The 15,026-nt window shown below is 41.6% G+C and overlaps 1 protein-coding gene across 1 annotated transcript; it reads left to right on the top strand.

Moving 5' to 3' along the window:
* The first annotated feature begins 9,384 nt into the window (after positions 1–9,384).
* On the top strand, positions 9,385–14,987 carry inpp5kb (inositol polyphosphate-5-phosphatase Kb). Its single transcript, XM_034550576.1, has 13 exons — positions 9,385–9,963; positions 10,341–10,445; positions 10,605–10,713; positions 11,031–11,147; positions 11,544–11,719; positions 11,824–11,935; positions 12,030–12,139; positions 12,237–12,263; positions 13,079–13,292; positions 13,757–13,894; positions 13,990–14,073; positions 14,167–14,271; positions 14,622–14,987. The coding sequence occupies exons 1-13, from the start codon at positions 9,743–9,745 to the stop codon at positions 14,685–14,687; spliced, it is 1,584 nt and encodes a 527-aa protein (XP_034406467.1). The 5' UTR covers positions 9,385–9,742; the 3' UTR covers positions 14,688–14,987.
* Positions 14,988–15,026: the final 39 nt, after the last annotated feature.

Here is a 15,026-nt window from a genome sequence, read left to right as displayed (position 1 = left end):
TGAAATATATATAGACATGCATATATATATATATATATATATATATATATATATATATATATATATATATATATAAATATAAATATATATGAACAGGGTTTTTTTAAAGATTTTGTCTGTAAGTTAGTCTGTGGATGTTTATTTTTGAGAACAAGCTCTATCTGCTCAGTGTCGAGTTTTAATCCTGTGATTATTTAATTTTTTGATTTGTCATAATACCTCCTAATCTCCATTTGTGTGTTGTTTCCTATATGCAATGTTTCCTTTTATTGTTCAAACCAATTTGCAAGTTTATAAACCACCGCTGTAAGGTTGGGATTGTGATGAGAGAAGTAATGTTGTCTCTGCTGTACTCCTGACCTACCAGATAGGATTTATTCCCAGTATCTCCCTTAATATGTTGAGGCATCCATTGGCTTGTCTGCTGCTTTGCGAGTTTGTGTGTGTTTGTGTGCGCGCTCGTGTGTGTGTTCGCGCGTGTGTGTGGTGTGTGCGTACGTGTGTGTGTGTGTGTGTGTGTGTGTGGTGCTGTGGCATTGTACATTCATCAAGCTTACACACTCATCAATACACACACACACATAAACACACACACACATAGTATACAAGATATAAGTAAAATGTGTCACTCTGCAAAGGAAAAAATACTTTCCACAGACTTCACATCGTTTTTGCTGAAAAACTCTGATTTAAACATCGGCAGCCATCATCGATACACAGCTCCTGATGCTCTCTGTAGATAGATAAATGGTTCTTTGAAAGTAAAACTTGATGTGATCTGCATCGGTTCTTGCCCTGTCACCCATTCTGTCACCTCCAGTGGATAAATGGTCTTATCCAGCGATAGCAATAACTACCATGACACGTTGGTCTCTCCTTTTGTCATCACAAATGTAATCTTACTCTACTGTTTGCTCCTATGCTGAAAACAGTTTTAGTAAAGCAGAGCCCAAGCTGAAAGTCAAGGATGGTTTAGGTGTTGATTATTTATTTATTAAATGCTGGTTTTATTGTGTTTGTCTTTGGAAGAGGCAGATTTCTCTCCTACTGGAATCTGAAGCCTGTTACGTGTAGTAGTGTGGTTTTTCAGTATATGCATGAGTGTACATGAGTGACGTAAAGTAGTGTCTCGGAAGAGATCTGATGCTGGCTTGTAAAGAAGGGAGGAAGTAATGGAGCTATAGGGGTGATGACAGCAGCCACTAACCGTCCTCCTCTGGTTGACGTCTGTTTGGCCTCCTTTGTCCTCAGTTACTTGTATTATCCGTCGTCTGTGTACCTTCCCTACACATTGTATAACAGCGTGGACACTTTAAAGAGCAAGCAACGGATAATGTCAAAAAAATAATACTGATTTAGGTCACTCGGATTAATACATATGGATCACGTCATGGCCAAAATGAATCCCATCAGATCGAGTATACAATCATAGATTGAATGTTTAAGTGTATGAATATCAGTTCCACTGAAGGGCTTTTCAAACAAAGACTGTATCAATTCCAGCTTTTAATAAAAGGTCTGTATTGTCCTAATATATATATATATATATATATATATGGTATTTTAATGTTGTTTTTTCAGTCTGTAGCAGCTCATTCTTGAGAAGAATTCAGAAGAATAAATACAAATATGCTAAATTCAGTCTAACTCATGACATGACAGAGTGCAGCGAATAATTATAGTTAAATGAATTGCTATACTATCTTTATATATTTGTTATAGCACCCTGAGGTGTCAATATAATTGGGGTGAATTTGTTGTCAATAGCAGCATTGACACCAGTCTTCCAAGGCCTCTTGAATTATGATTATAACACACATAGTTTTACAGGATGATATTTGATTGGTGTTATTGTGCAATTATTAGCTTCTACATCTGTGTGATCCGTCTGAAGCCTAAGCACAGAAGCCAATAAATCAAAGTGTATTTTTCTTGCCTTAAGTAGACTAAAGGTGTAAAAAGGCCGTTAAAAGCTGCTCAGGGCATTATTGGCAACCATTCAAGCATGGAAGTTTATACTTGCTTCATTTTGTGTGACCTCTTTCATATCCCTATATTTCTGTGTGTCAGATTAAGTTTATAAACCCGTCACTGCGTTTCTGTTGCCTCCCCTTTAAAGAAAACACTGGACCTGGATATCCAACCCTTCCACCTCTCTGTGTCCATCGAGCATCTCACTCACTGTCTGTGATGGGGCTACCAACGGAATCATGGAGATTTGTGGATGTACTGTATGTATTGACTTTGTAAATAGTAAATAAATTAATGTAGATGAACACATATATATATATCTATATATATATATATATGACTGTCCTGCCAGACCTTCAGCATACCCTCTTGACACTTGATCCTCTTATTCCAACGCTATCACAGACCACACTGACCAATTGGTTCTCAGAAAGGTATCATTGTGAGGAACTGTAGAGTCATAATTGCTGAAGTTTAGTGCTGACAAGACATTTTGCGAAATACTGTCAGCTGTAGACATTAAGAAAACACATTTTCGCATATTATAGATGAGTTACTGCAGATTTGAGGATGCTCCAGTGAAGAGCTGCTGTGTGGTTTTAAAAAAAAACATTAAAAGCAAAAACCCTGTTCTCTATTTCCGCTCCTTCTCATGTTGTTCTTCCCTCACAGCGACCATGTCTTATTGGCAGGACAGTGCAGATATATATTTTTGTTCTGAGTGTTGTTGTACCTCTGTTGTCGGTCTCTGAACTACACTCACTTCTCTCAATGAAAAGGAACATATAAAGGCAGCTTGGGTCAGTTCATTGATCCACATATTTAGCTGATGGTGTCCGCCTCGGTGGAAGTTAGGTTTTCCCCTCATATGGTTTATGATGACGATTGAGGGGAAATTATTTCACATTTAGGAGCAATGGGAGCCGAAACGTTGGAGTTATAGAAAAAAGATGATTAGATGTGGTTGTTTAAAAACCGATACTGACACTAAGTCCATTTTAAGAGCCTGAAGACACCATACAAACTTGTGAGAGAACATGGTTTAACAGAGACAATCTCATAGATATCTGTTGTTAGATTCCTCGATTCATAATCAGAATATGAAACCAAATGATTCCACAAACCCAAACTGTTTTAAAATCTCTCTCTCTTATTCTCTGTCATCCCTGTTAACTTGTCTCCTGTTTTTCTTTCTTTTATTGTGATATTGTGCCTTTTTGTCATCTTCCAATAACACTACTGTACATTGGAGACGTAAAGAAATGAATAAAAAGAAGCAAAGCAACTGTACATATGTTTTGATGTGAATGCTTTTTACTGCACCGTGAGACAAGAGCAAAGATCTCACTTGTTTATCTCCACAAGACATGAACCGCAGTTTGCACACTGTTATTGTTTTGGAAGGTGTGTTTGGTAAGTAACACATGCAGTCTGCACCTAAAGTCCACTCAAAAATAAATAACTGGGCAATAAATGTACAAATACTACTAATACTGTTATGATGGATAGGTTTTACTCTTGCTAATACTTAGAAGACTGTATATGTACTTATTGTTTGGATAAAAAAAAGTTTTACAATTAATACGTCAACAATTCATTTATAAATTAATTGGACATAAATTGGATAGAGCAAAGATATATTAACAAAATATGTATACGGTAAATGAATAAACCTGTATAAAATAGGAATGTTATGTTGGCGAATATTACATGAGTAATAATTGCATATTGTGGCTGATTGCTCCAACAGCTTGTTTCAGCTTCAAGCTCTTCGAAGATCTGGTCGAAGGAGATTCCTCACAATAACGCCAGGAAAGCTCTCTCTTAGTCGCTCTGCTGCCTCCGTTGAGGGATTACACAAAGGAATTACAGGCACCTCCAGATTAAGATGGAGGCAGAAAAAGAGAAAGGACAACTGAAGGATGAGACTATTGAGGACAACTCTGTCAACTCTGTCAGCAGCAGGTGGCTCATATGGAGACGCTGCTGAAGCTACAGGAAGAGGAGGAAGAGAAGAAAGTCAAAGTGGGTCAAATGACTCTTCATCAAATTGAGAATGCTAACTGTATTTCCACAGTGAACGGTTCGAACAAAGAGAAACCAGACCAAGACAATTACAGTAGACAGACCAAAATCAGATGTGAACAATTTATAGAAAAAAAACATTGTCTAGAAGAACCTTATTGGAATGAAAAATAGCTTTGGTCACTGAGCCAATGAATATTAGTCAAGCTACACATTTGATAATAGGCTAGTATTGGGCTTATGTATTAATCTTACTAACTGCACAACCAACCACTATTTACCCTTTGCAACATCTAGCCGTGTTATATTTTGTTTTAATGAGGACAAAACCTGAAAGGTGTCCTTTTGATTACAGGCCATACGACTTTGTATCCCTCTCCCACCAACAGACCGTCAAGGACATGTTAGTGACTCAGTTCTGGTACCAAGTTAAGAAACTATAAGGAGTGCATCCTTTACTTTTAATGAATGAATAGCCTAGTGTTGACAATTAATGATGAAAATGTGTCTGAATATATGGTAAGAGTTAAACATTTTGGAAAATGTGTTTTATTCCGAGTTTATAACTCTGAGCAAGAACGTGAATAAAGACAACATTGATCTTTAGAAATGAGCTAAATGAATAATTAATTACCTAAACATTTGGTAACAATGTGCTATGAATGGCCTTTTATTGAGTTTTGGAGAAAATATATGTAAAACTTGTTGCTGTTTATCCATCCATCCATCCATTATCACCCGCTTATCCGGGGTCGGGTCGCGGTGGCAGCAGGTTCAGCAGGCCGACCCAGGCTTCCCTCTCACCCGCAGCACTTTCCAGCTCATTCTGGGGGATCCCGAGGCGTTCCAAGGCCAGCCGGGAGATATAATCCCTCCAGCGTGTCCTCGGTCTTCCCCGGGGCCTCCTACCAGTTGGACGTGCCCGGAAAACCTCTAATGGGAGGCGTCCAGGAGGCATCCTAACTAGATGCCCGAACCACCTCAGCTGACTCCTTTCGACACGAAGGAGCAGCGACTCGACTCCAAGCTCCCCCCTGATGTCCGAGCTCCTTACCCTATCTCTAAGGCTGAGCCCGGCCACCCTACGGAGGAAGCTCATTTCGGCCGCTTGTATCCGAGATCTCGTTCTTTCGGTCACGACCCAGAGTTCGTGACCATAGGTGAGGGTTGGAACGTAGACCGACCAGTAAATGGAGAGCTTTGCCTTCCGGCTCAGCTCCCTCTTCACTAAGACGGACCGGTACAGCGCCTGTTTTACTGCTGCAGCCGCACCGATCCGCCTATCGATCTCCCGCTCCACCTTACCCTCACTCGTGAACAAGACCCCGAGATACTTGAACTCCTTCGCTTGGGGTAGGCAGTTTGCCCCCACCTGGAGGGAGCAATCCGCCGGTTTCCGGCAGAGCACCATGGCCTCAGATTTGGAGGTGCTAACTCTCATCCCTGCCGCTTCGCACTCGGCTGCAAAACGCCGCAGTGAATGCTGGAGGTCACGGTCCGAGGAGGCAAACAGGACCACATCATCCGCAAACAGCAGAGAGGCGATCCCGAGACTCCCGAACCGGATCCTCTCCGCCCCCTGGCTGCGCCTAGATATCCTGTCCATGAAGGTCACGAACAGGACCGGTGATAAAGGGCAGCCCTGGCGGAGGCCAACACCCACCGGGAACATGTCTGACTTACTACCGAGGAGACGAACACAGCTCCTACTGCAGGCATACAGAGACCGGATGGCCCGTGCCAACGGGTCCGGCACCCCATACTCCCGCAGCACCCCCCACAAAAACCCCCGAGGGACCCGGTCGAAAGCCTTCTCCAGGTTGTTGCTGTTTAAAATATTTCAAATCCACATGTTTTCAACTGCCATATTTCACTTCATTAAGACCAGAGCCCATACTGTGAATATGACTCTTGTTTATGATTGTTCAGCATGGCACTTTGACTGAACTAGCACCCAAGCAGAGCACCGTACACATTCCATACTGTTCGGATTATTTATGCACATACAAAGAGGGCTTTGGTGCAACAAATACCTTGCGTCATGGTGATTCGATAAACAGACATGTCCATTCATGAATAAGATAATACTTTCTCGCCGGGTTAACCAACCTGGGATAATAGCTTGATCCGATGTTACGCTTAAAGTCCAGAGCAGGTTGTGCGAGGGAGCTTGAAGGGGAGCAGCTGAGAACTAAGTGGGAACCAAAAAGAGAACCAACAAGTCCAATAACGGGACTCACCGGAGGAAAGCAGACCCAGGCTCTTGACTCCCCTTTGGAGACCTTCGTCGTCTGCGCTCACGGGGTCTGCGGCTTTTTCCGGACACCACAAGAAAGGCACACGGGTCAAGGTACTGAATGGATGACGCTGTCTTGTTTTTCAGCTGGCGTGTAAAATGGAAGAAAGAATCATTTAAGGTTATTTTCATGATATTGATATTTTGCATATTAGAGGGGAAATGTGTTTCCTTGTTTCTGTCCAAGGAGAGAACTGTGTAGAGAACAACGTTTCCGAAAGGGCCAACGTGGGTTAATGTGGTTAAAATGTGTGTGTGTGTGTGTGTGTGTGTGTGTGTGTGTGTGTGTGTGTGTGTGTGTGTGTGTGTGTGTGTGTGTGTGTGTCTGTAAGTGTAGGTGTGTGTCTGTAAGTGTAGGTGTGTGTGTGAGTGTGTGTGTCACATGGGTTACATTATTTACCTTCTGGAGACCAGAATGAAGACACGCACTATAACATAAGGGGGGTCAGGTTGAGGTAGAAAGCAATTACATGGTAAAGCTACATTAATATTATATAAATATTTTAAAATGTGTGAGTTTTCAGAGTTGTAATTACGAACCCTCAGATAATTATCATGTGATTGCAGTTTCCTTCAGCTCTCAGGATTATAGCATGTTTCAGCTCACTATTTTAGTTTTAGGTCTCATGTCTTTACTGTTTTGGTCAGAAGATTATCTCACTGAATAAAATACGTATAATAAACTTGTGTTTTCTACAGAGCACATTTTTTGCAATAATCAAAAATCCAATGGAATAATCCCACTGGTTTTTTGTTGAGGAAGCCAGTGTGATGCTAACTTCCGGGGTTGACCTACAAAAACACTTCATACCTGCACCACTCTGTATTGGACATTTGTCAGGTGACCAGAGACACGACTCCAAATTAATACTAATGCAGCTCTGTGTCTGCTGTGTGTGCAGTTAGCCAACTAATTTACAACATTTGAGCCATAGATAATATTCCCATGTGTTTTTAGCTTGTCTTGCTGCCCTCAAATGTTAAAAAATCCATTAACACTCAGTTTTAAGTCCACCACACGCTTTTTACACAGCCTAAATGAATGCTCAACTCTAAATTGTTCCTGCAGTGTGTGCTATTCAGCTCTGGGTTAAGACTTTAACCCACTAACACCGTACATATCACAATCTGTTTATCAAGTTTTACAAAATGGCTCCCAGGTAAAGTGTCTCTGTTATTAAATATGACCTTCAGGGCATTTCCACTTTAACGTGGATGAAGCTAACCGTGATTTGACAGGATTACAAAGCCATTTCATAAATGACTTTCAGGCATCTGTGTCAGGTCTCTTTTTAAAATGGCTCTCATAGAAGAAAGTATTTTATCGTAGCATGTGTGTTTCCTCTTTGTTAGACATACATGAGTTTGTGTGTTCCTACAGGGGAGACAATGAGCACTGGAATATGCCAAAGTGTTGGGAGAGACAAGTGCAGGTAAGATCAGAATCCCAAATACACCAAATCCTCTTCAATATGTTTTAATGGTCTTGCAGCCGTAAAGAGTAGGACGGAACCAGAGAGAGAAGATGGTGATGAAAGTCATCGTAGGTGAAGCACAGACTTCAAGTAAAAATGGTTAGAGACCCAGAGAGTCCAGAAAGAGGGTCTAACCCACCTGTACGGTATCTGAATTGCCTAACCTCCCTAACCTCCCTAAGTATCTTTGTGGCTGCAGGCTCTGAGTCTTTGGAGAGCTTTGTGATAAAACTTAAATAGCCTTCAATTCCTCATTTCTCACTGGACCGGTGAACCCTTAACACTTCTGCTTGCTAAAGAATGTGCCTTAAGTCTCTGCATGTGACACTGTTACATGAAGTGGCAGGGAGAACTGGTACACCCAGGATTAGCATTTATTATTTTATAAGTGGAAATCTCGTCTGGTTGTTTCTTTCCAATTGTCCCCCACAGCTCTCCAAACTTTAAAGCTGTTGTTTAGTTAATTCCATGATTTATTATTTGAACACTGCGAACAGTGACTCAACCAGAAATGATTTCATAACAGTAGTTATAGATTATATAGTCATTATTTACTCATATACTCTAAAGGTGTTTGTCAGTTAGATACAGACTCCAAATCTTGATTAAATTCTGTCATCCTAAAATAGGGCAATATAATTAATTTCCATTGCTTTTGGAATACGTTACTCCTGTAAGAACGACACCATACCTATCTCGAATTTAATTTTAGATTATCACCACATTTTTTAAATAAATTATCACGGAAACTATATTATTCTCTTCATAGTTTCAGAGTCGATCCAACAAGGAAAGACTGTTTTCTGTAATTATTACGGTAACCAATGCTGAGGACAATATTTGATAATGCCGCTTCAATGCTTTGTCAACATTGAAGCAACATTGTTGTAATGTAACGTATTTAGTTTGGAATCTGTAAATTATTGAAGCCAGTGTGTGAAACTTTAACACGTTATCCTCCTATTCCTAATCCTAGTATTACTTCATAGAGAGACCTATTTCCCAATACTGACTACTTTATTCTTGAACTAAACTTTGCAGTTAGCTTCATAAATTGCGTGCATGGACCTACTATGCAATGTGTCCACTATTAACTGTGCTGTAACACCTGTTGATGAGAATGATTTAAGCTTTTGTTCCTCAGAAAAAAAAACATTCATGTCAGAGTTTACAAAACTGAATTTAACCCCCCACTTCTCTCTGGGTTTCAAAGATAACCTTTCACCTACATGAGGAGGGACTGGATTAAGGCCAAAAGAAGCTAATGCTATTGTGTGCTGTTGTCCCCTCACTAATGCCTGACTGTAATTGTGGGGTTACATGCATTGTTCAGTGTCCTCAGCTGACAGAGAGAGTGCTGTTAATAAACCTCTTAGGGACCTAAAGGGTCACTCAAGTCTTGCAACATAATGGAGGATCAGCCTCCAGTCCTTCTCTTTTACACTTCTACTGTGACGCTCACAGACAAACACACACACACACACACACACACATGTTCACATAGCCGTCTCCTGCCTGCGATTATCGTCCAAATCTGACTCGCTCTTGCCCACATTCCTGAGTCGACCCCACTGCTTTGTCAGTGATTGCTCCGATTGCTGCATGAGCACACGGGACTCTGCCACAGAGAGGACGGCACCGCGACAGACAGGTTTCACCCTGTAAATTCAAGCTTTTTAATATGGGCCAGTAAGGAGGACGTAGATCAGAAGCTGCCTGAAGAGAGATTTGACCAACTAGGAATCAGTTAATGTTACTTCCAGTTGCCTGAGCAGAGTGGACCGCTTTAATGGCTGCAACCAAACCAACCAAAGAAGTCTGAGGAGGAATCAAGCCAGGGGAATTTCTTCCACTGGATTTGGCTTGTTTGCCCTGAAAGGACAGCACCTTTATTTTATATTTTAGACATCGTATATATAAAACCCTCCTGACCTTAAGGACAAACAGGTAACAAAGCGAACACCAGGATATACAGATGGACCCCTTTATAGACAGTCCACGGATGCGCTCTGACAGCATGAGCAGTTCAGTGTCTCAGGGCTCGAGGTCCAAGGAGCTCCTCCGCCAGCGCTTGACTCAGCTGCTGACCTGCATAGAGGACATGAGCTCTGACGACGAAGCCAGTGAAGAAGTGTCCCGCACTCTGGACGAAGCATTTCAGCTCTGCGGGCGCTTCATTCCCACAGATGCATTCAGGTTGACATGCACACATGCAAACTCCTATTATAAGATTAAATAAAATGTGGATGTTGAAAAAAGTAGATATGTAGTTTGTATTCTTCTGTATTTTTACTTTACTATTTACGAATGTCCGAGGACTCAAACTAACTGCATATTGTATTATATGTTGTTGAAATTAGAAGTAAAAAATAAACTAGAACTTATTGGCTAGGATTTAAATGATTTGTTTTCCAGGTTTATCATTTGTAGTATTACATTTGCATACCACCAATAGCTGAAGACAATAACTCTGAGACTTACAACAAGTTAAATGTAGGAATGCAACTGATTTGTCAGTATTTTCTCTTTTTCAACCACTTTGGTCAAATCTTCTCATAATCAAACACTGACAGGCTGCTCATAGTGACCTGGAACGTGGCCACAGCGGAGCCCCCTGAAGACGTCACCTCTTTGCTGCAGCTGGATGTCCAGCCCCCCGCAGACCTCTATGTAATTGGGTGAGAAATAACAATACGGCAACTGGAATTAAAAACTTTGCCAGGAATTGGACTGAAGGATAAAAGTGTCTCATAATTGCTTCGTCAAGAAAAGAAGGAAAATATCACAAACGTGAGTGTTTTTGTATGTTTTCATTGGTTGGTGTTGGTGTGGGTCAGCCTGCAGGAGGTGAATGCCAGCCCTGTGAAGTTCATCTCTGACCTGTTAGTGGAGGACACCTGGAGCCACGTCTTCATGGACACGTTGGGACCCAGAGGCTTCGTCAAGGTGAGAGAGGACAGAGGGAGAAAAAGGGAAAAGGTGTTGACTGATACAAGCAGAAGTTACACATTTAGATCCATTAAGCTTGTGTGAAAAATAGTGTTTTGAAGACTACGGTTTGTCTCAGAAAACATATATAACCGTGGGGCTATGATGCTAAAAAAATCCTCAAATACTCTCTGATTTTATCTCTAATGCAAAATAGTGTTCCTCATAATATTACGAGTAAAAAAATCATTTTATAGGGGAGATAATAAATACAAAAGAAAGTTAACAAACTAAATATAAAAGGATTAATGAAATGTATCTCCCTCTCTGTCTAGGTCACATCAATGAGAATGCAGGGTCTGCTGCTGCTGTTTTTTTCCAAACAATGTCATCTCCCCTTCATCAGAAACATCCAGACCACCTACACCCGCACTGGCTTCTTTGGTTACTGGGTAGGTTATCACAATGGAAGCTGGCTATCCCTGGACCGTATAAACAGCAACACTGTTAAAAACTCTGCACACAGGAATCCCATCGGCATGAGACACTGCAGAGTGTAAATACATTATGTAAGGCCTATTGTGTTTGTTTAGTGGGATGTGCAACAGCTTTGACTGAATGAAATCACGAACAAAGAACCGTAGAACTGGTGCGGTGGGGCAAACACGTTCAAGACATATTGGAAAAATATAATCTGGCTGAAACTCGAGTATATTTGACTTTTTTGTCAATATTGCAATAAAATGTATCCATATTTTACTGCATCATTATTCCAACAAAATCAAAATAAAAGTGCAGTTTGGACTTTGGAAATCAAATAACCGTCCCTCTCTGACTATCTGTGGCAGGGTAATAAAGGAGGAGTGACCGTCCGTTTTTCTTTCTACGGCCACATGGTGTGCTTTCTTAACTGCCACCTAGCAGCTCACGTGAACTATGCTCTGCAGCGTGTTGATGAGATTGAGTACATCCTGGAGACACAAGACTTCGACATCTCTGACACCCCACACATCCGGGACCACAAGTCAGTGCATGCACACAAACACAAGGCACACAAACACGACAATCACACACTCTGAAATACTTGTCGTGTAACAGGTAAAAAGAAGCTCCATCCCTCTCACTCAGGGTGGTGTTCTGGTTTGGCGACCTGAACTTTCGTATTGCAGACCACGGCCTGCACTTCCTCCGGTCATCCATCAACGGTGGGCGCCTTAATTTGCTGTGGAACAAAGACCAGGTGATGTGCCGAAATAAGCACACGCACACACACACACACACACACACACACACACAATATCACACACTCACTAATTTACTTCATGTTTCTGCAGCTCACCATGATGAAGAAGAAGGAAGCTTTCCTGCAGGAATTTGACGAAGGGGCTTTAAACTTTAAACCCACCTACAAGTTTGACCGTAACTCTGAAACCTATGATACCAGGTAACGTGTGCCGCAAACAAAAACAAAAACACACAAATACTCAAAACATTTCTCAAACTTCATCTGTTCTCCTGTTTCCGGGTTAAATTCTGCACAGCACTCCGAAGACATGGTTGGGTTTTACGTAAGAAGCACTCTCTGTTTTTGTGTTGCATGCCCCACATTCCCTTTATAGCCACAGCCCCTTCTATATTTTCCCTGACAGTTAAATGTGTCTCTAAACGTAACCCCTGAGACACACTACGAAGGAACCCAAAGCAGCCAGGGCAGTAAACCCTGATGTACAGGTGATATTGGGAGCAGCTCTTTCTGTGACTCATATCCATCCCTGACACCAGCCCTGTGTATGTGTCTCTCTCAGAAAGAGCACTGTGTTGCTGCCCCTAACCATGTACAGACCCAGGCCCCTGCATCACTGCAGCACCACCCTCTTCTTCCTCCTCACCTCCCTCACCTGGGGGCTGCTCTCTGTGTGGTTGGGGGCCTGGCAGCTAGACCCGCCAAGGTGGGTGTCTCCATAGATATACCATGTAGGGCTGTACGAGCGGGCCCCAACCTATAGGATATAGGCACCTTGAAGGTCTAATATAATCTCAAAATAACAGGAGACACTGGTATAAATGAGAAGACACAAATGGGGTTTAGTGAATATAACCTTTCTGAATTTCAGACATGGTCTGTAAATTCATTATCCCTGACAACTTCCCCCTTCACCCAGCATCCCGTTGCTTTTTCCTGCATAATGCATGTGTTGTTTTTATAGTGATACACAAGCTGTAATACCATGTCCCCTTGCAACCAATATTTCTCCACAGCATAGGTACACATAGGTATAGCCCTGCACTGCATGTGTGTGTGTCTCTAATATTTTTGCTTAAGACTAAGAATTGTTGGAAACGTGACATATTCAGTGAGCATGAGGAACTTTGCTTTGCTCAGTGGCAAGAAGAGGAAACCGGCCTGGACGGATCGGATCCTCTGGCGCATCAAACCCAAAACCCTGCCATTAGAGGATGATGATGAGAAGGCGTTGACTTCTACTGATGATGTTCTCGATGAGTATCCACTCCTGGTCAGTCAGGACAAGTACACCAGTGACATGAGCTATGGAGTCAGTGACCACAAGCCTGTCATTGCAGCCTTCAGTCTGGAGGTGAGAGCAGGCTCACTGTAGCATGCGAGGACTCAAACACAATTTCGGAAACTAGGGCCCTCTTTGTGGGTACTCTACACACAAATAGAAAATATCTTTTGCAAAAGCAAACACTTTTAAAAAGGGCAATAACAGTCAAGCTCTGATTTCTAAGTGACCTTGCAGGTGTTTTCATAGGTGCATTCTGGGTGCAGGTGATTGGTAATTAAGTGTGGTATTTCAATGGCAGTGTTTAGCCAACAACACGCACAAGCTTAGTTTCTGACTGATGCGTCTAACATAGATAACTGTGTGCATCTATTTGCAAAAAGTGTGTGTGGTTTCAATATTTGTGCAACAAGTACCCGTTTTGTGTCTTGGCAATTGCAAAAAGGTGTAACCAGTGCATAATGTATAAGTCTACTTCTTTCCTTCTGATTCAACCACAACTCTCTGCATTATTAAAGCTCCTCTCTTTCCGCCAGGTGAGGAAGTGCTTTGACACACCACTGGTGCACGTGTCTCCGCTGGGTGCATGGAGCGCCGACCAGGATGCACTTCTTAACTACACCATCCCGGAGGACTTCATGTCCTCCACGTGGGATTGGATCGGTCTGTACAAGGTACTGGGACCGACGGAGAGGGGTAAACAAACAAACAAACAAACAAACAATATAATACAACACCGATTTGAACTCTTGGGGTTATTCTCCCGCAGGTGGGATTCAAAAGTGCCTTCGATTATGAAACCTTTGTTTGGGTTCGAGAGGAAGAGTTGCCAGAGACCAATGAAGTAATTCAGGTAAAGTGCAAGTGGGACATTTGAAAAAATGTTTGGACAAATAATATAAGAATGTTTACTTCATTTATATGAATGTGTATGTTTTGGTTCCAGCTATCTGTTGACAAGGATGAGATCCCTCTGCTGGGTGGACTTTATGTTTTGGGTTATTACAGTACGAACATGCAAAGCATCATCGGCCTCAGTGTTAACTTCCAGGTGAGTGTACCACTGTTTACTAATACATCATACTTTATTCATGTTGTTTACTAAGGAGAGGAGTGTGTCATTTAAACAACCACTGTTGTACTGCCAGAAAAGAAAAACCACTTGACTAACACTGAAATATGAGATGCAAAAATGTGTAAACGGGAGCCAAGCACAGTTTATGTGAGTCATTGTTTAAAAAAATAAAATAATTACATTTTTATGCAAACACTTTCATGCATGTGAATATATAAGCGGATGGATTGTACAGATGTACCTCATTGTGTGTCATCGAGTGTATATTTTCTGGAGTGCTAGGCTGTTTCGTTTAAAGATCTCTTCTTTGTTTTTCGATCTTGCAGATCCTGGAGTCAAAGCGTGCCGTCATGGAAGGTCTCGTTCCTGAAAACATCAATGGACTCAACTAATAAGAAGAAATTTACCACAGTTGCCAAATCATATTCCTCTCCCCATTAAATGTACACAGAATGTATTGTGTTCCTTTTAAATGCCCCAAGATCAACTAAATCATCTACTGGATACGCTGATTAAGTCAGTAAATAATGGCCTCCACACTGTGCTGTCACATGGACTAGAAACTTCATTTTGTTGTTTCCAACTTTGCCTTGAAGGAGTTCACTTTAAGTCAGATTCACTCTTGCTGGAGCACTTTCTCCACAAATAAGATTCATTGCTGTAACGAGTAGCCGTCCAGCTTATCCACAGGCCTTTTTCTGCCTGTTAGAGCAAAACATAAAGGAACATGT

This window comes from Cyclopterus lumpus, chromosome 14 (genome assembly GCF_009769545.1).
Source record: "Cyclopterus lumpus isolate fCycLum1 chromosome 14, fCycLum1.pri, whole genome shotgun sequence".
Lineage (NCBI taxonomy): Eukaryota > Metazoa > Chordata > Actinopteri > Perciformes > Cyclopteridae > Cyclopterus > Cyclopterus lumpus.
The sequence above is the reverse complement of the archived record's forward strand: the minus strand, read 5'-3'. Positions and strand labels throughout refer to the sequence as shown.

What these genes read in the sequence shown, in the direction of transcription:
- inpp5kb (XM_034550576.1), top strand. Translation starts at nt 9,743, where the DNA reads ATGGACCCCTTTATAGACAGTCCACGGATGCGCTCTGACAGCATGAGC. An exon ending in CTGGCTTCTTTGGTTACTGG is followed by an intron (nt 11,148 to 11,543) that starts GTAGGTTATCAC and finishes TATCTGTGGCAG; the next exon opens with GGTAATAAAGGAGGAGTGAC. An exon ending in ATTGGATCGGTCTGTACAAG is followed by an intron (nt 13,895 to 13,989) that starts GTACTGGGACCG and finishes ATTCTCCCGCAG; the next exon opens with GTGGGATTCAAAAGTGCCTT.